This window comes from Phoxinus phoxinus (genome assembly GCF_949152265.1).
Source record: "Phoxinus phoxinus genome assembly, chromosome: 2".
NCBI lineage: Eukaryota > Metazoa > Chordata > Actinopteri > Cypriniformes > Leuciscidae > Phoxinus > Phoxinus phoxinus.
Window position 1 is genome coordinate 9,474,402 of NC_136877.1, and position 24,668 is coordinate 9,499,069.

At 37.0% G+C, this 24,668-nt stretch overlaps 1 protein-coding gene across 3 annotated transcripts in view; it reads right to left on the reverse strand.

The window, feature by feature from the left end:
* The window catches only part of LOC306990143 (uncharacterized protein), a 68,895-nt gene extending 44,539 nt beyond the window's left edge, over nucleotides 1-24,356 (reverse strand). The window contains exons 1-3 of one of the 3 annotated variants that reach the window (XM_079596564.1): nucleotides 24,239-24,356; nucleotides 23,056-23,122; nucleotides 10,750-10,850 (exon numbers count right to left, since the gene is read on the reverse strand). In XM_079596564.1, coding sequence (XP_079452690.1) covers nucleotides 10,750-10,850; nucleotides 23,056-23,122; nucleotides 24,239-24,287 — 217 coding nt within the window. In that variant the 5' untranslated portion in view covers nucleotides 24,288-24,356. Of the gene's footprint in view, nucleotides 1-10,749; nucleotides 10,851-22,390; nucleotides 22,476-23,055; nucleotides 23,123-24,238 lie in introns of those variants that run through there. The other 2 variants (XR_013795825.1, XR_013795824.1) reach the window with 2 other exon arrangements.
* Nucleotides 24,357-24,668: the final 312 nt, after the last annotated feature.

Below are 24,668 nucleotides of genomic sequence, written 5' to 3' on the forward strand. Positions count from 1 at the left end.
AATAAAATGATACCGTTTCCAGATAGTGACAGATGAAAGGTTTGTGGGCACTTAATTGCATTTTAATTGCAATTAAGTACCCACAAACCTTTCATCAGTCACGATCTGATCCAGATGAAGATGATGAACAACGTTCAAACAGGTTTCCAAACACAAAAGGTTCTTTAATAAAACAAACTTAGGTTATCCAATTGCAAGGAGGCAGCATAACAGTGCATCTCTCACACACACACACACTTGAACAATACCAGACAACAACTGAATGAAAAGGAGGCACTTGTTGAACTCAAATGATGAACAGGTGATGAATCATTAATCACAAACCATAGTAACAAATGAGTAGCATCAAGCTAGTCATGACAATTTATGAGATTAATACGCTTTTACTCAAAACTCACTGTATACCATCGAGTGTTTGTAATAACTTCCAATAGTGATCTAATGTTTATTTTGGTCAAATGATGATGCAGAAATATGTTGTTTGTAGCCTTTTATAAGCTAATCATGTGTAGAAATTATTATCTGTGTTAGTATATGTATGAAAACTAATGCAGAAATGTAGTGGAACTTTGTCATCAGAAGAGACAGGCGGGTTATGAACACATAATATGAGTGACATAATGTGCAGCGAATGAGCAGTCATAACACCAGACTGCATATTTCAGTGGAAAATGAACAGAAATGACGATACTGTGTATATATATAAAAAATACAAATAAAGAATAATATGAATATTATATATATATATATATATATATATATATATATATATATAAAAGGGTGTATATATATATATATATATCCTAACATTCACAAAAAGGCGCAAATGTGCAGTAAGAATTTTGAGGAGAAAATACACAATTACCAATTCTTTAGGGTGTAACAGAAATGTAATATTACGCGAAGTATAACGAATTACTGTCGCCAGGTAATAAGTAATAATACTACTTTTGAAAGGAGTAACGAGTAATGAGTAATAAATTCTATTTTTTTCTAAGTAACAAGCCCAACACTGATCTTCATAATGTGTGCATAAATCATGGTGGAAAATGTCAGATCAAATCTTACTGCAATTATCAATTTGGCATTTCTGTGAGTGGGCAGTAAAGGCTGACAGACTCAAGCCGAAGCCAGCAGGTTTGTAGAAGCAGTAGATAAGAGCGGGGGAAAAGAGGCGAGAGGTGATCCCTTCATTTTGTCCCCCCTTGTAATGATCATACACAGGGAAATGAGTTCCTCCATCAGAGAAGAGAGATTGCCCTACAGCTACAGGTCACACGTCACTGTCATCCAGCCCTCTCACCCACACACTCGTAAAGGATGTGTTTGCGAGCAGGTGAGAATGAGATCGTCTAAGTGAGTGGGGCATCAACACTTCTCTTTGGCATCAAAGATTCTCCACAAAAAAAGCCCAAAAGAGCACATCCATCCATCATGAAAGTTATCCATACAGCTACAGGGGGTTAAATAAAGGCCTTCCGAAGTGAAGCAATTTATAACTTTATAAATTCTAATCAATTGACCGTTCGCAAAGACCCGCCCCCCTTAGTTACTGTCGCTATGTCCGACAAGCTACGCCTCTCTCACGCCACACTATGTTCTCACGCAGTGAAAAATACATCGCGGAGCAGAGAGGACACTAACAACACACTGACAGACAGGACAGACCAGCTTACTTTTCAGTTACTTTTGATATTAAACATATTAAACAAAGCCTCACCTTTCAAATTTGGTCATTTTTTTAAAGAAATATAAACAATAAATACCATTTTGTGGTACCGATCGTGAACCGATCATAAACATGAATGAACATAAGAAGGAATGTTGTTTTAACCGCGGAAAGGCGTCAGTACACTCCGCTTTTCAAGTTCAAATCCTCCCATGTTAATCTACTAACTCTCTTGACTGCTTTGTCGGACAAAATGGCGGATGGCGAAGTATGATTGGTCAGATCACATGTCAATCAAGCTCCCTGCGAAGGGTCAATTGGCTTCTAGTTCCGATGGAAGAGTGACCTCTGACCTGATGCATGACGTATCGACGAACACGGAAGCGCAGAGGATAGAGCAAAACAAAACACCAGTCACGTATTAGAGAATTTTTAAAGAGAAATGTTGGAGGAGCTTGAGTTTGATGCCCAGCCCCGTTTGTTTGAACCGCGAGAGGAGTCTACTCTCACCTAAGCTTATGTTACTGCGTACATACGTCGGGTCAGATGTCACTCTTCCGCCGGGACACGAATCTCTCGTGATGCGTGGACGGCCAGTGATTACAGGTTATAAAGTTTTAAATATGGCTATTTTTTCTTAAAAAACGCATTGCTTCAGACGGCCTTTATTAACCACCTGGAGCCATATGGATTACTTTTATGATGGATGGATGTGCTATTTTGGGCTTCAAAATCTGGGCAAAAGTTGTGTGGTGTACTCGAGTCTTAAGTTAAGATGAACCGAGCACTGCACACACACACACACCAACTCAAGTTTTACCAGGTATTCACTGCCTTCTAGTGTTAATTTATCAACATAATTCATCACATTCTAGCTGTAGTAACTGTCCTCTGATGATCATCATATTTATTGATATAGCAGGCTAGCAGCCCGCAATGAGTTATATGTTGGTGCTTTGGTATGACACAACCCCATTAGACTAAATGCATTTCATTTACACAACAACCTTTTAGAGATCTATTTCATTTTAATGTTACCCATATCTAGACGTTTCTCTTGCATCTACATCAACTACACATATGATAGAAAGCACTGCTGTGGCTGGATTTGTTCATGTTTTCCAGTAAAAAAATATCATCTTTCACAAGTACTTGAAAAGAAAAACACTTAAAAGGACGTTTTTTTTCTCAAAATTGTGTTTTAAGAGAAAAAAATTGCCAGTGGGAAAACAGACAACGAATAATAACTTAATCCAAAATATATTCTCTTAAAATATAATTTACTTCTCAAGTAAATGTATCCTCTTTAAAGGACGTTTAGATATTTTCACCGGAAAATATTCATGACAAACATTTTTGCAGTGTAGGGGAAGGAAACTGAGAAAGAAAGCAAAAAGGACAAAAAGATAAAGGAAGAAAGTACAAAAAAAGAACACAGATGCACTTGCGGCTAGAGAATTAGGCAAATGGAGACACTAAAGAGAGGAAAAGAGAGCAAAAAGCGGGGGGTGGAGTGGAAGGGGAAAAAAATCCTAAAAATATAAGTCCACAGAGGTTTGTGTGACAGTAGGGGTTAAGCAATCCAAAGGCTGGAGGCAATCACTCAATTTCAGACACGCTCAGAGCCCTTCGGTGCGAGGGGAGCAAGGCACATAAAGAAATTTAACAACTTAATGTTTTATGGCCAACGGAAATGAGATCCTTACGGGGCAGCGCAGGGGAGGGAGGTTGCCAGAGAGTCTCGCACAAATATTCGCATAAACACACATTTGTAGCCTCCCATTATCAAACACCCCAGCACATACATATTCAAATATGGGTCAGTGATATGATATGATATGATATATTGTTAGCAAATCAATAGTGCAGACATCTCTAAACCTTGTCCTTGAAACATACTCCTCCTTTGTTTTCATAGGGTGAACAAATGCAGGAGATTTGAGAAAGCTTTCCCTATTCATATCCATCTCCGTCTCTTTCTTTCTCCCGCTCTCGATTCATCATAATTCTTTTTACTGTTAAACGATTATAATACTTGGATGTATGAGATGTCATGTGTTGGTTACGCACTGACATATTGGAGGAATCAGGTGAGTAATCTATCAGAAAATGTAGCCGCGTTGAGCCTACTGAAGCCTAGCAGGTGTTTGAGTAAAAAAAAAAAACATAAGTCATTGCGCTTTTACAAAAAACAACATCCACAACTACAGAATATATGGTTTAAGATGCACTTATCACTGTCAGATTAAAGGTGACATTGGTAATTGTTCTGTAATGGTAATTAGTAGTGTTTCTGCTAAGGTTTTGATAAGAACACTCCGTTCTAGAAGGATATCATGCTTGGTTGTAATTGCACACGTGGGATGGTGTATTTTTAGACACTCCAACTTCAGAAAAATCAAGAGATTTGCTTTAATTATTAACATTATGACACAGAAAAGGAGGGAGGGTGCAGATAACTGTGACAGAAAACAGCAAAACGGAGATTACGAGACGATGGCTGGGAATGGCACATGATAAGAGGATGTAAGGCCACATAATCTCCACGCTGATAGCCCTGATGTGTCTTCAGAATCAATCTCCTGCAAAGACATCCACAAACACAGCGCTGGCCATTCTATTTTCAGACGAGCTTTACAATATAGGGTGTCATGCAACCATTGTTAAACATGACAAGATATTGATTTGCAAATATATTGGCATGAAAAGATATTCCTCATATCGGATCCACATCTCTGCTCAGGAGATTCTCAGAAATGACAATTCAAGGCAAACTAATGCAGTAAATAACATTCGTGTTGAGTATTAAAACAGCGTGCTTGTGTTCGTAACAATACGCCAATTGATTGGGTTGAGAGACAGGGATGGGAGGAACAATTAACTGGAGCGCTTTGGGGACTCGATGCTTTGTAGTGCTGGATGAATAATGTGGGTCTGATTTTAAACACAGATTGAGCCAGTGCCTTCCTGACCATTTTGCATAATAAGTACCATCAGGTTCTCTGATTGAACTACCAGTAAATGCACCGACATAGCGGTTTATAATGATGGAGACCACTGCAATTACAACACCAAGTTAGAATCTTAGCAGATGATAACATCGAGATGTCAGATTAGTTGGACGTCCGTGGAAGTTTTATCAAGATTTTAAACAGACAACTTACCCCAAGAATAAAACTTTAGCATGTAACTCATTCCACACTTATTTGTAGGCATGAATTATACATCAGAGGTACAATATTACATTTATAGGTGATCTGACTGATGTATTTGTCCAATGGATAATAAATCAGGCAAAAAGGAGAGACTTTTTTTGACTCAGGCCAGTTAGCAAGAACTTAAAAAGAGCAACATGCTAGAAACATTCGGACACATTAGGAACTGCATTTCAATGGCCGGGCAACCACCTACAAACTTGCAGCAACATTCTACCTTAGCAACCACATAGCAACATCCTGGCAACCAACCATAACCTGAAGAGTAATGAGATAAAAATTTCTGAAAACCTTAGCAACTGCATAGCAACGCCCTGGCAACAACCTACAACACCATAGAAACTAATGTTTAGTCGACTATTAGGGGGGCAGCCGTAAGCATGAGTCCATCATGTTATGTGATATCTATACAGTAAGTAGAAGCAAAAGTCAAGCAGTCAGTCTGCTCTTTTTTCACAAACAAGACAGCATGTCAGATGGGAGCTACAGTACACCATCAGCTCCGTGCCTTCCATCTGCCTGACTGCTGAGTGGGAATATTCGCTTTCAAAATCATGAGTGAGAAAAGTTCCTTATATTTGTCAGAGCTCTTGCATGGGCTTCAACCTTGACACAGAAGGGGGCTGGCGCTGGTGCAGATGGGCCTTTTATTTTGTTGTTGTTGTTGTTGTTATTGTGCCTGTCTCCCTGTCTCAGCTGAGGCCAGTTAAATTAGCAGAAGAATAAATTACATCAATTGCGAGCAGAGTAGAAACAGCTGGGGCAAGAGAACAATGAAACCGGGACTGACATACAAACAGGGGGTCCATAAAAAACAAGCTCCCCAGGCTTTTTTTTCATTAAGCGAGGCACGAGGAGTCAACACGGAGGACGTGCCTCCAATCAGCAGACTTCCTGAATCTTTCTTCTCCTGTCAAGGCCTCACCTGAACGGAGAATACACAGACCCTCTTGTTTTGTTTTATTCCAAAAGAACAGGTTGGATTGGAACAGAGCATCCTGACAAAAACTAGCCGTCCTCAAACACCGCACACCCTCAGTGTTAGCGCAGGTGCGTATCTAATAACAGGCTTGTTAAGTTAGCACCTGTGATTTATCCTACAATCCCAAATCAGACACCTCCTCCTCTTTTTCACTCTTCCTGTCTGCAGTTTTGGATTTCGGCCAACTCGTCCTTTTTTTCCTCATTCTGGAATCCTCTTCCTCTTTTGCATGTCGCTAATCACCATGTGCCATATTTGTTTTTCTATCTGCTCTCTATACAACTCTATAACAATTGAGTTCAACATTAAAGAAATCAATGATGTCATACATTTAAATATGGACTAAAACATTTCTCATTAATTTATTCAAAGTCAGAGATATCATTGTCAGAGATATTATCTCAGACACTTCTTATTTAATTGATCAAAGTCAGATGTATCAGCGTGAAACTAACATTCCTCATAAAAGTATCAATATGATCTCAAATTTCTCTCATTGAATTAATCTAAGCCAGAGGAATCAATATACAGGATTTTTAGGAAAAACATCTGACACAAAGCTTATCCGGTAACACTTTATTTCAATGGTCCACTTTAGGCGGGCCCGCAGCCATTACATATTTAAAACAGTAATATCCTATACTAAACCTAAACTAATCTCAATAATAATTTCAAAATAAATTACAGAGGAGCCGTAATTTATCAATTTGCAATAAGAATATTTTCATACTCCTAAAGCGTGTTCAGACCTTTATTTTGAAATAGTGATGAACATGAAAAATCATGAAAGAATGGTAGAAACCTCAGTTTGTTTTCATGGCAAGAGTTCAAAAGATAGCATCCATTCAATTCTTTTAGAAAAAAAGGTCTGAAAATGTTGAATATAAATTAAAAAAATAATAGATTCACCATTTGTGATGTGGCAGCGAGCTATAATGCACATACGTGTTCTTTTTGTGTTTCTTAGAGGTTGAATTCATTTCAAAATCTGCCAAACTTCCAATACTACTTCTGAATAGGATGTCTACTTCATTTATTGTATGAAAATTGTAAAAATAATGGTTCAGATCACTCAAACAACATATGGAAATGGAGGCACCCTTATATGGGCAGTAATGTCAACTAGTGAAAAAGTTTGGTACTGCGCCCAAACAAAATCTCACTGAAAGCTTATTTTTTTAGATATACAACCTAAAATTTTAAACACAACTTGTTCAGATATTTGGCTTTGATTTTTTTGGCATTTTTGCATATTTTTGAAAATATATATTTTATATAAAATATGAATAATACATTTTTTTACATTTTCATAAACTCAAATTTCTATAACTTTTTTTCTGTTTAACTTTCTTAATTTATTTCACTTCGACAAAAGAATCTGCCAAATGTCTTCTTTAAAACAAGACCAATCTTACATATATATTCTAAAGTATTCTTGAATTACAACCATTAAGTTCGGAATGTGCATTTTCATGTCTATTAAAAAAAGGGGGTGCCGCTTAAGGGGTTAAACATTCTACTAACTATAAGTAACTTTACAACTATTGTCAAGTAACCCTCATTAGAGTATTAGTGGACTGTCTGCTTAATATCTGCAAATACTTTATTTTGATGCTCCCTCAACAGACATTCTCCTTACTATAAGCATAGTAGCTACTACATTTCAACTTATTCTACAAACCCAAACCCTGACACCTAACCCTAACCTAACAGTCTACTAAAGTCTACTATTACTCTAATGAGATTTAGTTTACATGTCGTTGCAAAGTTACTTATGGTTAGTAGAATGTCTAAAGTTGACCATCGGAATCAAGTGTGACCGATGATCCTAAAATGAAGCTTCAATGAGAACTCCATTATGTGACTTGTGCTATAATGCTGAGCTGGATATATTCTGTTTCTCCTGCTCTCATTCACAAAGTATGTAATGTCAAAGTTCAATTGATGGCACAAAGCATTTCTGGGATTTTATTTTCAGTCATTTTCCTTTCCTTATTTTTTCTGATTAATTAACTAACTGAGTTCTTAGTACCCAGAAGTGACCAAAACCAGACAAAATCTCCAAAAACCTCCCTTTAGGGACGTCCTCGCTTGTAAATCTGGTATAAAAATAAAGTAATTAAAGGCTTTTTAAAAATGTACAAAATGCAGAAAGTTTTGTGTGATTGTCCCCATTCAGATAGTTAAGTAAACGCGTGTGTGTGTGTGTGGGTGTGTGTGTGTGTGTGTGTGTGTGTGTGTAAATCATGGCTATGGATGTGTCTCATTCCCTGTCTGATAGCTGCAAGCCCGACTGCATGGTGTTCAGCCCACCCCCATCTTCAAACACAAGTAAGCTGGAGACACTTCATTTGGACACATACATTAATTATTGATTTTTTTTCAAACCCTACTCCTAAAGAGATCCATTAGTCTTCAATTATGCATTCCATGCATGTATCATACCATAATTTGCTCTTCCACTACATTTTTTTTCGTAGGATTTTATTAAACCAGACACTAACAGCATCTCGTCTACTGTAACTCACATCCAGTTTATGTTTGCTCTGTGTCATTTTCCTGTAATTCAAGTGTCATATGATTATCGATTTCATAGGAACATCAGGATGGAGCCATTGAAAATGTACATTTAAATGAACGCCGCGCTTCTATCTATCAGTGCGTGTGCTGCGTTTCTAGAATAGGAATATTGCGACAATGCGGCCTGCATTCAGATTCATTCCTCAGTCTTGAAATGACTGCCCTCTATGAAATGAGCCTTTTAGAGGACCTAAATTATGGCCATCAGTTATTTAGCTCTACTAAACAGGGAGAGAAGAGCAGAACGAGAGTGCGAGCTGCAATCGGGGGTGTGGAATCATGACATGGTTAATTCCCGAGTGAGTCGTTGGGGCATGTTTCTTATCATTGCATAATGATGATTGCTTGTACACACACACACACCTGCTAGAAATGCAACTGAAAAGGGACTCCAAACACGAAAGAGAGCATTCTGTGGCTCTGCAGTAAAATACACTCCTTGACAAATTATAGATGTATATATTAGGACATTCAATTGCCTAAGATTATGCCTCGGCTGCTTAATAAGAGTTGTAAAAGGAAAACTCATGCATTTAAATATGCTTTTTAGCCCTGACTGGCTCTTTTTTTTTTTTTTTTTGGAGGACCATTGTGGCACCAGCAAGATACGCCACCGTATTATTTCTGTGTAAACTAGCATGGTTGCGTTTACATATGAATGCCATCTCAGTTTTTCTTATTTTCCTCAAGCGCACAAGTCACTTTTGGTCCATTAGATTCTAATTAGTTCAAGCCCCACAGGCAGAGACAGAGAGAGAGAGGGAAGAGAAGAGAGAGACAAACAGAACATGAGTGAAAGAGAGTACAGGAGGGGAGGTGTGAGCTTGTTAAGGAGTTGTGCTTTTCAGATATCCATGAGGCAAGTTAAACAGCTGAAAGTAGATTCAGAGTCCTGTATAGTACAACATACAGTATAGAGGGGGAAAAAAGATTCTAAGTCTGGATTTTCAATGTCTTTCCAATAAAATGACCAAGCATTCATTAAACAGGATAAATGAATGCACAATGTTTTTGTAAAGATTATTAATATACTGAATTAAGTTTATTTTCTTAGCCCATTCATAATAGAGAAAAAGAGACAAAAATGTTTTAAGAAAATGTTTTTTTAAGGATGTTTAGATACTTTTAATGCGAACAGCATAACATAATTATTTTAAAAAATTGTCTTTGTAATGTGATTTCTATAGCTTAAATTGCAACATCAAACTGATTTTTATTAATTATAACTTGATTGTTATTTGTGGTGTCAGGATTAAGTACGTAAAGTTGTCACCTTCAAGTTTACTCTGATATTTTTTAACTATCCTTTTTGAAATTGTGTTGTTGTCATACAGACTTCTGTAATTATAACAGAAATGTTTTACAAAATGTATCGAAAAATCCCAGAACAGCACAGCATTCATTAAATCCTTAAATAAAGGGGCAGTAACACTGCACTTTTCGTTCCATTGACTTCCATTCAAACACATGCAAATGTGTCAGACCGGAAACGCAAGCTCGTGCGGAAAGTTACGCATTTCACTGCGTTCCAAAGCTGAAGTTTGGTGAACTCTGATCTGCGAATTTGCATCATGTGAAGACATATGACCAGTAGAAGATCGATACGTCACGACGTGACCTCTTGGCTGAATTAAAAGATTAATATTTTTGCAGTAAAGTCAAGTAGATTGTATTTTTTTATTAGTTATATGTTAAAATCATGTTTATAAAAAAAGACGCTGCAGAGACTGTTGCAGTGTCTGAGGAAACATTATATATTCTCATAAAAAATTTTGTGACGGCTTAATACTTACTGATGTTTCTGCTGTTGTTTTACCTCCAAATTGTGATGATGATATAAAACATATGCTCAAATTGAACCCTTTCAAGCTCCAAAAGGTAACACAATATGTTTTATTTTATTCTTCTGTAAGTGTTACTCTTATATCAAGAGAGTTTTATACTATAGCGACAGGTAGAGAAGAGATCCATCCGTGTTAGATATAGATCCGGGTCGCTAAAGACCCGCATATGTAATAATGATTCGCGAAACATTCATGTACAGTATTTAAGAGTTAAAAGCAAGATTTGAAGTACACTATCAATACAACACAATTCTTTTTCACAGGGGTATCAAGACGTGATAATGTTTGTAATATGCTACAAAATGAAAGATACTCTATAACAGGAATGACCCAGTAAATTAAATGAAGTAAAAAAGGAAAGGAGGACAGAAAGTAAGAGAGAAAGAGGTAGAAGAGTCATGGGGATGTTTTGCAGAAAACATATTGTGGATGAGTGTTTCTGATCCCTCGGTGACCTACTTGTTGGATGTGTGGGTCTGCTGCTTCCATCCATCCCAGACACCACACAGTTTTTTTCAGTTTCATCTTCGGCACCACCAACTGATAGCTGATGCGTGAGCCTAATGTTTAATATATGAAACACAAAGTCACTACATGCAAGTTAGTTTATAATATCACATGTAATATGTCACTCTTTTTTAAACAAATCATTTCTAGAATATTCCTTATTCAGAGTATTTAGATAGACATGCTGTGTCGAAGCTGAACACAGGCCGTAAAGAAGCTCTAGGGAAGAAATCGTGTCCAGCGCACAAGGCTCCCCTGCCTGCTATTGCGATTTAAGGCTCAGATAATCTTATCTATAAATAGGTATAGCTCTTTCTGTTTTGTGTTTTATGTATCTCTTTTTATCACTGCAATAACCATCATAGCCATAGTTTATGGCTATTGCTGTCGAATGGCACCCTCAACCCCAGTAAGCTTTGAAAGGGGAGCGTATAGCCCTCCAAACCTTTGCCAACGAGCGAGAAAGAGAGCCAGAGAAGAAGGAATAACAAAAACTGTCAAATATTAGGGTACGTTTACACGACAAAGATATGCTTGAAACTGAGAAGTTTTTCCTTTGAGTTTTCCACGTACAGACGACACTCCAAAAAATGCTGGGTTGTTTCAACCCAATTTTGGGTAAAATATGGACAAACCCAGCCGTTGGGTTGAATTTTTAAATTACATTTTTAACCCAACGTTTGGGTTTGTCCATATTTTATAACTAACATATTTTGAAACAACCCAGCATTTTTTAGAGTGTTAAAACGATCCCCATTCACACGGATCCGCGAAAACGACCTTAAACGCTGTATTCTGCTGCCAGGCCATTAGATGGCGATAAAACACTATAGACTGAAAACGTAATACGCATGTGCATGACGTCATCGTCTTCAGAGATTTGCATTGTTGTTGCAGTTTTACACAGAGACCGTTTTCAAAAACTTGCACTTTGAAACTTGTTTTAAAAGTTTGTGTTTTCAGGCAACCAAAACGGCGTTGTCATGTAAATGAATGGCCAAAACACATAAAAAGTTTTACATTTAAAACGGTGTCGTGTAAACAGCTCCTTAATCCCAACCTAAGCTCACTGGAAAAACGGTAGCACACCTGGTACGTTGAACTGGAGACACGGAAAGCTCGAGTACGAGTCATGATGAAAGAGCGAAAAGACTTGTACAAGCAAGTTGAAATTGTATGCTTGCTTGCTAACTTGCTTCGGTAAATGCAATTTTATCTCATGCTTGCTTTTTGTTAACACTATTGGTTTCAGCTGGCTCACCAGACATTTCATTTCTGAACCGCTGCGATACAAACAACAAACAATGTAATAAAATGTTGCCACATTCATCTTTTTCAGAGACTTTTATCACCACCACACTGGATATTTCACTTTGAAAGTGCCACAAAACATGCAAGAACCAAAGTAATATCCACCGAAATGTCGCCACAGGTACGTTTTTCCAATATCCTGGGTTGATTGTTTCAAAATAGTTTAAAACTTTTACATTTCTGTCTACTAAAGCAATTGTTCATTTTAATAATGTATCTGTCCGAGTGCTAATAAAACACGACAAAGGAGAAGAATCATTGTAGAGAAAGAGGAAATGTAGAATTGGCCGGTGTAAAATGCACTCTGGATGACCCGTCAGATTACGTGGGTCGGCAAACCCTGAGTGAGCAACAAGGACGGTAGCTCTGGGAACCGCCAGCACAAATGGAGGTGAAGCAGAGAAAGAGGTTTAGTGACACCTGCTGCAAAAACACCACCCCTCAAATGGACAAGCACTTAAAAAGTAGAATTCCCTGAAGACTCCATAAGAAAATAAATAACCCAGAGCCTCAACAGGACATTGACCTTTTGAACATTTCATTTTGTGCATTTGAAGAATGCCCTCATGTTTGGAGGCTTTACCTTATATAAGGAATGTTTTGGACATTGAAATAGCCACTGAATGTAAATTGCGTATTGGCTAGGTATGCTTTTTTGTGCGGATAGCACCAGAAATGTGATAAATGTGACAGGTTTGGCTCTGGCAGTTCATTAGGAAATGCCTTTTCCAGCTCTGTAAATCTTTAACCTGTGTAGTACAGCACAAAGGACCAGCTAAAAGTGGCCCTTCTGAAAATAATAAAGAAAAAGTAACAATATCGTACCGTCAAGGGACAGAAGTCTACCATCAGCCAAAAATAATAACAATGCAGAGAAAGCGAGAGAGCACTCACAGCTTTGTGTCGGCAGCCTTTGCTAGTAACGTTAAAGAAACAGTCACTGAATGGACTCAAATCATGGCCCAAATTTTGTTGTTTTCTGTGAAAGCACTGGCCTCCCATAGCATTGCTAAGAAATTTCAATTATGTTCTCAAAGAGGCAGGCGAAAGGGCCCATTGAGTGTCAGGCAACCCTGTGACATGATGAAAGGCTAGCCTTTAATGTTATGGGGGATTAAAGATAACTTTTGAACGATCCCTTGCTCGACGTATAGGCAGCTCCTCTTTCACCCAAGCATAATAAGTTTTCAGCTGCCACCATTTTAATTACTTTCTTCTAAAACTTTAACCACGTTGGCCTGGGTTAAAAGAAACACGATCAGCAGGTTGGCTGCAATATTGTTCGTCTAGCCCTGCGTTTGAGTCAAGCCTATGCAGGTATCCCATTGATTGCATAGGGGTGCCACTTAAGTTCCTAGAGAGGGCGGGTTCTGGAAAACATCCATCTCACAGTAAGACTGAAGCTCCCTTAATGATCCACAAGTGCACCATAAATTATGCTAATGGTTTTTAGCCCTTGAACGCTAACCCTTTGTTTCATCCAAATGGTGGAGCCACTGATGTCTTCATGGGACCATCTTGTGAACCGGCGCAGAAGCAGATCTCAGATAAATTGATTAAGTTGCCAGTAGCTTTAGCTAGACGGTGAAGGGTGATCACATACATTTGCTGTGGTCTTGTATCACTTCGACAACAAGTCAACCTAAACATCATGACAATGATCAAGGCTAGATGTAAGAAGTATTGACAGGCCACAGTAACAATGAATGTAATGAGGACCGTTCTTAGCCATTCTAGAGATGTTTGGTACGTGAACAAACTTTTCAATTAATCAGTTTAACTCATCTAAACAATTCAAAAATTGGGTGTTATCAAGTCTCTCACAAATATCTGACCATTTCTTTTAAACATCCCTGACTCAATGATATGAGAACCATGAGTGAACAGAGGGTTTGACTCTTTATGAACTTTTTGGTCCATTAAAGTGGTAGTTGCGTAGATGTCAACTAGTGGTGGGGGGAAAATCGATTCTGTTCAGTATCAATATTTTGCGCACGCAATTATACCGATACAGTAGCGCAAAGTATCGCAATATTTAATTATAAAATTATCTGTTTTACTTTCGGGTTTTCTCTGAGTTTACTCTGATAATTTACATTTGCGTATTTCATCCACAAGGTGGCGCTTGTTGCGGTGCTTTGTTGTTGTGCATTCAACAGCAAATTACAGGGTACAGGTGTTTGACATATCGTAACTTGTAAGATTCTTACATACCACGCAAAATAGATGCGCTACATGCAAAGGATATTCTTGTTTGTATTTTCCTAGCAAAGTAACTGAGTTCATCTGGTTTGCTATTATAACGGTGGATTTGCCAGCCGCGCACGCCAGGAGCGCTTCACAGCCGAGGAGACCGACGTTCTCGTCAGGGCCGTAAAACACAGAGAAGTGACATTGTATTGGGAAAGGAGAAACCCACCCAAATTAGCTTCGGTTAAACAGGCGTATAATCATTTGGGTAAATGTGTAAGCTAGATTTATGCCTATTTTTTTTCACATCTTCATGGAAACGTTAATGATTTCCCTCGTGTGTTAATATTTTTCCTTGTAATAATGTATGATTTGCAAAAATGAAAACTGCTGCGTCTGTTTAGATTAGAGAATCAAAGTGTATGCGCGTTGTTCACACGCTACATAATGGCCAAGCATGCGCCCTTAAAATAGCATATGACTATCGCGCAACCCGCCACTGTCTTTAAACTAGGTTTTTCCTAGTCAGTGGCGGAATTGTTTTCTAAAACTGCAAAATAGCTCCAGGGGACGTTTGCGCCGGAACACGCTCCTCTTTTCGCTCCAGGAGCGCAAGTTCATTCCCTAATTTACCGACGTGCGTCTGTGGAGGGAAAAGTCCGCTGTGCGTTGGGTGCAAAATAGGAATGATACATGCGTCGGTGTATAAAGTCAATTGCGCTGGGTGCAAGATAGGGCCCATTATGACCAACAATATCAACCAACAGAGGGTTAACCAACAGAGGGTGACAGGCAACTAGTGAACAGGTTTTCCGGGAACGCAATTATTTAAAATTGGAAATTCTCTGAAATTAAAAATCTTTGGGAACTTTTGGGATATTGTAAGTACACAACTGCAGGAAATATATAACACGGTGCAAGTGATTTTGGGATATTTTATAACAAAAATCATACATATTGTTGCTTTAATATTAATAATATTTTCAAACAAGATACAGCATTAACCTTTTAGCGTCATTCACCAGACATATCATTTCTGAACTGCTATGATGTGTACAACAACCGAAAAAATGGTCAGATTCAGGTTGCAAGTTTTAAATTAAACAGAGCATGCTTTTAGCACTATACACTGGACATTTCACTTTGAAAATGTCGTGAAACGTGCAAGAAACATAAGAGATGGTAGATATGGTTCCACAGGCATGTTTTTTCAATGAAGCTATGTTAAAAAAAAAAAAAAGAATAGAATAGAATAGAAGAACCACCATAAGCAGTGATATGTGCCTGCATATGACTTTTTGAAACATTATAGAGCATATAATGGACTACATGATAACGTAAAAAGAATAGCAGGAATAATCCTTCAGTGAAGTGGTTGAAGCAGTTCACAAAATTAATTCACAAATCACAGAATCATTTACAGTGATTCTCAAGTGAACAACTCATTGACTCAATGAACCAAGAACCATCTCTTTTGTATGTCCGACATGTAATGATACAAGAACCAATGAGTGAATTTATACTAAATGCATTTAGAGTGAAATTACATAAAAGAATCGCATAAAAAGAACCAGATTGAACCATTGAAACAAAATGTTCGAAAGACTCTGCCTCAATTTCATTTGCTTGCCTTGAGGCTAAAAATATCTTTTGCTATTAGAATTTACGGGTGAGCTGAGAAGGCCATGCTGAGCGCTCTTAAAAACATCTATTAAGCGATGGGTAATCATCTGGATATAAGGACATTGGAAATCAGCCTTGAAGAGACTGATTTCAGCTCTGAAACACTCTGTCATTACCTTCATATCAAATCTACAGTGTAATTCTCCATCTTATTAGCTAAAGTAAAACCCAAATGAAAACAGATGCTGAAAACTCCATCCCGAGAGTAATAGTCCACCCACGCCTGACTGAGCATGTATACAGTATAGCATTAATCCTCTATGGAAAAATATGTTTTTGTACATCTGTGTTCGAGCCTCGGCTTAGGCCTAAATAACAGATTGAACCGTCACGCGGAAGCGACAGCACCTGATTGGCTGGCGATGACAGATTTCCTCTCAGGGTACGGTCATCTGTCCGCACCTTCAGAGTGTGGCTCTATCTCCTCACACGAGGCTACCGGAGCGGCTTGAACATTCCTGAGGAGCGCAGCGCTCATAAAACCCCTCGCAACAGACCAGAACAACATCAAACTTTCGTTTCACACACCGTTTCACAGTGTCATGTTTTGTGTCATTTACTGTGTTCCGAAAATAAACCCCTGCAGAGTCTTCTTCCAATAATGCAGTATTCCCCATGCGGCAGCCTGGCAAAGTTCACTCGGCTCTACTCCCTGGGTTCTTCGTTCTACAAAGCTGTGCATTGCCCAAGGTGATGGTATTGTTTTGGTACGTTACGACGGGGAAGGAGAAACAAATGAAGGTGAAACACAGGACAGTATCTGCTTGTTCGAGAGGTAGCTCTCTGCAGATCTGCAGCAGTCTTCTGCTGTGTGTTTGAGAATGATTGTGAGCATGCGAGTGAGCAAATATATTTTTATATAAAAAATATATATCAGAGATGTTTCTGCAGAGATAGTCTGTGTCAGGGCTTTTATAGCTAACTAAAACGAAAAATAAAACCATTAAATGTTTAAACATTTTTGTTAGGCTACTTGAAATAATATGAATGTTAACTGAATAAAATACTTAAAAATGAAACTAGTAGCAAAGAAAACATTTCCATTTAGTTTAACATGATGTACTAAAATAACTAAAACTGAATTAAAATAATATTTAAAAAAATTAACTAATAAAATTGACAAAAAACAACCAATAAAAGTTGAATATCTTTAACTAAATTTTTTTAATGTAAACAGATTATAAAAATAGAAACTATTTAGAAATATTCTGGTCTATGTCAAACTAAAATATTTGTATATTTGAGTTGGGCCTGCTAGTTTCAAAACTGTAACTGGAGGACAGATTATCTAAATAAACACTACTACTTTCAAATGATGCCTACTAAAAAAAAATCTAGCTAGATATAACTTCTGCAACGAGTGAAATGAGATCCTAACATGAGGGAAAAACCGGGAAATGTGTATTATAAGTATATTGATTTTAAATATTTGTTCAAAATGTTTACAAGATGGAAAACATTTGTAAATTTAATATGAATATTTGCAATGAAATGGACAGAAAGTTATTTCGGGAAGCTTTTTTTATTTTATTTTAGTTTGGAATACAGTTGCAAAGAAACTTAATATCATGATGCTAGGCTGTAAAACAAACCAACAGATTTGATATTAAATTAATGTTTTTGCTTCATGAATGAATGTATGGTATTGATGTCATATTTATACAAGGTACATAAGGTACACAAAGAATACCATAAAAAAAAAAAAAATTGTGTAGTGCATCATCTATTTTTGTACTTCTTCTTTGTACTTCGAATAATATTACACCAGACCAAATGGACTGGTGAATACAAAAGATCTGTCAGGTAAAGTATTCCTCAAGAAGCCAAAGCGCTGAGAGGCAGTTAAGGTGGGATTGAGGTGAAGAGTGATAAAAGGAGAAAGAACAAGCCCAGCTGCCACACGAGGTGCACAATAGCACTATCCACAGATATAATAGCACTTCCTGCTGCATCAAGGCAGTTTGGTTAATCTCTAGCACACTCATCACATCAGCACTTCATTACCTCATGCGTTCTGTTCATTACCACTCAAATCTCTGACCTGGGTTGCACTTTACACGGGATTTCTCTGTTAATTTGTCCTTCAAACCAAATCCCCACTACTATTCAATCCCCTTTATTTATTTATTGTATTTTTATGATACTCTTCCTCTTGTTTTTCCACTGGCAGACATGGACTACAAGCATCTAACAATCAGAATCCATGCAGTGGTTTCAGCTTCAGACGACACACACACACCACCGAAAGTCCGTCAACTGGCCGTCTGATATTACCCACGGGAATGTAAGTTAGTAGAAAGTCAGAAGTTCCAATTGGTTTGCATGCATTACGCAACGTTTAAAGTTAAGGTTCACAAGTCTGCCTGGAAACGAAGGCAAAGCATACAATAAAAACGAATAAAGTATGATCTTATCATAGGATTTGCCTAAAGTTGCCAGGTTAGTGGTCTTAAATCTTCAAAAGATATTGTGTTTATAGTTTAGGCATTTTGTAACGTTCATATACATATACTAAGCCTTCAAATGTTTGGGGTCAGTGTTTTTTCTTTTTAAGAAATTCATACTTTTAATTAGCAAGGATGCATAAAATGTATCAAAAGTGACAGTAAAGACATTTATAATGTTACAACAGATTTATATTTCAAATAAAAGCTGTTCTTTTGAACTTTCAATTTATCAAAAAAATCCTGGGGAAAAAATGTGTCACGGTTTCCACAAAAATGTGAACTGATTACAACGTTAATATTAATAATAATAATAATAAATGTTTCTTGAGCAGCAAATCAGCATTATTTGAATGATTTCTAAAGGATCATGTGACACTTAATACTGGAGTAATTATGCTGAAAATTCAGCTTTGCATCACAGGAATAAATTACATTTTAAAATATTCACATAGAAAAGTTATTTTAATTTGTAATAATATTTCACAACATTACTGTTTTTTCTATATTTTTGATCACATATATGCAGTCTTGGTGAGTATAAAAGACTTTCAAAAACGTTAAATCATTCTGACCCCTAACTTTTAAACGGTAGTGTATACCAAAACAAACTGAGGTTTTCCCTTTTACACGTCACATGTATGTACACGCAAGATGTAATTGGCCAGCATAAGTTACAAGATGCAACAGACTTTATATTGATACTAATTGATATTATACACTGATGTGCTGTGTGAGAGACTTTAGCTCTGAACAGCACAATTTGTGTTTTGAACCACAGCATGTCTTTGTGTACCTCACTAAACAGGGAAAGATGTTCTCGATTGTCTGAGAATAGCCAAATCAACAGTGTTCTCAGCAAAAGGTGGAAATTAAATTTCACGAGCTTTCTAATGGAATCGTGACACAGCTCAGATGGAAAGATGCATGGTCAGATTAGATAGAATAGCGTGATTTTCTCAGACCAATGTCCTTGACTGCTTTTGTCAGTGTTCAACCGTTTGTACAATGCCAGTTGTGATAAGCATATTTCATTTTTTTCAGCATATTTCAGGTCTTTTTAAGTTTTTTTTTTTTTTCACATATCACCTGAAAATAAATTGTTAATGCACTTAACTCTTTTTTTTAAAAAGGTTGCCAGCCACCGCCAGAGATTTTGGTCATTTTCACAAAAGTTGCATGGCCCCCAGAATGTTTTGTTATATGTAGGTCTATATCTGAACATGCAATTTATCAGAAGAAAGAACAAAGCCTCTGCTTATAAAAAAAAAAAAAAAATGTTTTATCCTAGCCTCATGCATTCTTATTTTCATCAACACTTGAAAATGGGTAAGTTTCACCAAAAAAGCAACATTTTGAGCAAAAAGAAAATGAGAAAATCAAGTTTTTGTCGAAGACTTCGTCCAGATCGGATTCAGAACAATGATCAAAACACAGATGGAGTAGATCGGGTCCATCAACACCCCTAAAGCTTGCACAGTCCTATAGCTCGTCCTGGATCAACATTTCATTCAGTAACATTATGCAGTTTTGATTTATATGCTGTTTAATGTTGGTGTTCGCATTATTTTCACATTAATCATGGATATTTATATCCATGATTACATATCATATCGCTTATTTCTGCATCTTCCTCACATGTGTTTTAATCAGGAGGTTCAGTACCCCCTACCGTATAACAGCGAAAACACGGATTGCCAGAAAATTCTGTTAATGGCAATGAAGCGTTGACTCACAAATGACGGAAATTTTCATCAATGGCGGGGAAAGGGTTAAACGAAGTAGCAAGAAGGGCCCATTTTCAGGGCCTATTTTTTCGATGGCCTACTAGAACGGCAACACACTCAAATAGCAATTCATAAATTGGTGGCTAAATGATGTGACTTTGTAACATCTCATTCGTATGTTTGTGTACAATCTACTTACTCCCCACAGAAGGTTAGGTTTAGGTGTGGAGCTTCTTGCTTACTTTTTTTTTTTTTAATCGTACATTTTCATACCAGTCAAACCATACAAATTCATTCGAAATCTCCACCTCATAAAATACTGATGTTTTCACATAGGATTGGGTTGAGAGGGCCACAGTGAAAGCTCTGAGTTTCATTCCGCTGGAAAGCTGTTAAACACGTGGCTTTATGTAAAGGTGAAATCGTTCATGTTTTCTGTGTTAAAATGTTTTTTCTAATCAGTTTAATGTGCCAAGACAACTTTAAGTAAGCGATTTGCTGACTGACTTTATAGCTTTGCTCTAGTTGTTTGAGCAACCTGGCTTGTCAGCCTCAGCCAATTGCTCGAGTTTGGGGCGACAATATTTGATGATTTTATTCATGTATTTATTTTTGGCAAAACTGTGCAGCCCTTTCCTATATCTCTATCCATGATATTGATCCATATAATAGAAGGATGATTGGATGATGGATGGATATATGGATTTATATCTATACAGATGTACAAACAATATCAAACTATAGATAAAATAGTACTGAATTATGTGTGTTACACACAAGTGTTACAACTAACCTCTCTGTCTGTTACAATTAACCCTGCATGTGGGGTAAGTTACATTTGCAATTCTGTCACTTTCAGTGCAACTGTACGAAAATGGTAGGTCCTAGAAAAAAAAGTCAAGTGTTCATGTGTAGCAGAGATGTTGCTTGTGTAAAAAAAAAAAAAAAAAAAAGATTAATCCGACTTAATTATTTTTTTAATAATCGAGCCAAAACCAAAATGTGTTAGGTTGTGCCCCGCTCTCCCCTACATTACAAACTTCAAGAGAGAACTTACAAATCAGCTAGTTTTGTTTTCCTAGGAGAGATTTTATTTTTCTAAGAGAAAATACAGATATTAAAAGACAAAATGAACACATGTATTGCCATAGATAGAATTAAACATGGAGTTTCAAAGGGGATCTGCAGGCAGAGAAAATGGGCTCCAGAAATCTCTATCACCAGATTTGTCATCCATTTAAAACAATGTGCACGTTTTCCCAGCCTTTTAGACATTTGAAATGAGAATGCTAATGCTCTGGGGTTTTGTGTGGGTTCATGTACTTGTGGCCATCACAGTACATTGCGTTGACTCTACGGAGGCTTAACGCATTCCTTTATTTCATCAAGGCTTGATTACTTCTGTGAAGATTTTCCCCTTCTTTCTGATAATCTGATGCTCTTAAATGAAAGCCTTTTCATTGTTCTACACTTTCTCATTTTCCTCTTTTGTGCTCAGTGGACCCTTTAGGGAAGTGGCTCATCAGAGAGAATGCTCATGTATAGTGTAACACCAACGCATCTCTCAAATCTTGTCATGGCTAAAGATGTGGATCATTCCTTATACAGTACCGGTACATTTTATGTCTCAATATACAGTATGCAAGTTTTTTTTAAGGTGGAAATTAAGCAAGATTTTTTGTTTCACATTAGTTTGAGGGGATGTTTAACATTAAGCACTTCTAGGACGAAAAAGTTACAATTTATTGGAACACTTTATTTTGATGCTCCCTCAATAGATATAATACTGACAATAAGTAACTTCATAACTACATGTCAAATTATTCTACTAACCTGAATCCAAACACCTTACCCTAACCTACCAGTCTACTACCAGTCAACTACAGTCTATTAATAATACTCTAATGAGAGTTAGTTGACATGTAGTTGCAAAGTTGCTTTTAGTTAGTAGAATGTCTAAAGTGGATCATCAAAATAAAACATTTTTCACCAATTATAATGTTTCAAACAAAACAATACAATTATTGAGAATATTGTTTTATATTGGAAATCCTTCTTTTCTCCAAACAATGTGTAATATAAAGCCTATGGAAACAAGTATGTAGTAGGCTATGCTGTACATTCTAAGCAAAAAAAAAAAAAATGTGTTAAAGGGGTCCTATTATGTCGTTTTAAGAAGTCTTTATTCTGTTTTTGGGGTGTAGCAGTGTGTTTTCATGCTTGATTGTTCAAAAAACGCATTATTTGTCACATATTTGACATTATTACAGCTCCTCTCTCTCAGTCATGGTTGAATGCGTCGTTTTCGATGAAGCCCCTCCTTCTGAAATACGAAATGTGCTGTGATTGGTTAGCTGGTCCAGTGTGTTGTGATTGGCAGCGCCTAGCGCCTGTTCAGGACATACCATGCCTCTTCATAACCCCACGCTCTACTCAGATGTACATTTTAAAGATGGCGTCAATTTCAAACCATTTCGAGCCCGATTCTGACCCTGACAATGTTAATGAACAACAGGATCGTGTTGAACGGATTTCAAGCACAGACTTTGCAAGCACGTATTTCACAGGAAGTTTCGTGGTATGTTTTTTTTTTTTTTTGTAATATTCATATTGATATGATGTTATCCACCATTTAATCATATTTGTCGGAAAACTATGGTAATACAAACAGTAATAGATCACAAAATCATGGATAATTTTCCTAAAGGGCGGTGAACAGTCTTACAAAAGCCGAAGTAAACACTTCATCAATACTGTAATGTTAGTAATCAGGCTAGCGGAGGCAAAGCTTTGCCCTTCGTTTACATCATAGCTATCATAACAACTACGGTACATGAAACTTATAATTGGAACTGTTAATAGAAAACTGCAAAACACAACTACAAATAATAAGACATACTTACAAGATGTGATCCATAATCAGGAGACGCTTTTGTGTGTATAGCCTGTTCTCTGTCTGTCTGCTGTTCTCTGTAAAATGTGCAGTGCACAGACAAATGTTGAGGTTATAATGTTCAGGAAGTGTTAAAAATACATTTTAACCTCTTCAAGTTTGTCAGCCTTAGGACAAACTTTTTCCAGGGTGGAAAAAAACAGCGACGACACTCTTCATCTTCTCTAGCGCGGCTCAACCAGGCCTCGCCAAATTATTTGCGTATTCTGTGGCCGGGGATTATTTTAAAAGAGGAACATTATGACTTCATAAGATCCAGATAAAATGTGCTGTAGTCCAAACGAGCCATTCATTTTAGTTTTTGAAAAGTTCTGTTAAATAAAATATCTCCCTTTGGAATGGACTTTGAGCTTTGTAACATTGCAGATCTGTTTTATGCTCAAACAGCAACATTACAGACTAACTAAAAGCATAATAGGACCCCTTTAAAATACAAAACAACTGATTGCTTACAATTTTAAAGCTGAAATTAAAACGACTAAATTAAAAATGAAAAGCACAAAATGTTAACTTGTACATACCTCTTACAAAGTAACATTTTGTGCTTTTGTTATAATTTTGTATTTAGTTGTTAATTATATTTTAGTCATTTAGAAACATTCACTCTTCTGTTGGCTTGCTTTACCAACAATTGTGCATAATGATAGCCTACTATTATGATTGATGTTGTATTTTTCCCCTACACTTAAAGTCAAACAATAAATATTTTAGCAAAATGTGTAGGCTATATTAGACATTGTATTGCGTAAATGATTTTATTTAGTAAATTATTGTGCTCCTGTTCTACTGCGCTTCGTCTGTTTGACGCGCATGCGCCATTGCGCCCCTCGGGACTCGTTCGTTGAAGTAAGTTATGTGAAGATTAACAAGACAATTGTTGTGTCAGAATATGCTAAATGGAAATACACGTGGGACTTTCTAACATTTACAGATAAGGATATACTATATCTATATCCTTCAATAACTATCTATGGATATAGTATTATTATGCACTGTGGAAAACACGTGTCAAAGGCAATAAACAACACACTCATCTGTCAAATCACGAGACGGCAAGACGCAGTAAATGCTTTTGTTTGAACCGCTTATTAATAGAAAGCATTCTCATGTTTCGGACAACTTGGATCGTGTACCTTTCCCGGAGCAGCTCATTCTGTGTCCTCCGCTGTTTTCCATGTGCATTTTTGTCCATAGAAATTTGTCCACCAATTATTCACTAAACAAGCGACGTGACTGGCTGATGGTTTCACGGGCGCAGTGCGCAGACACGACGAATCGATAATAAAATTAGCTGTCGATTATTTTCAAAATCGATTAGTTGTTGCAGCCCTAGTCACCATGAAAACATTTGTAATTTTATGTTATTTTTTTTTTACCTGTAAACCATATGTATATGCTTGTCAGAGAAAGTGTTACACACTGTAGGCTACGAACTAATGGTCAACTTTTAAGGTAATTATCTAACCTACCTGGCAAGTTCGTTTTGACATTTTATTCAGTTTAAATATCTGGTAGTAATATAATATAAATGTTAGTTAGAAGAGGGAAAGTAAAAAAAAAAAA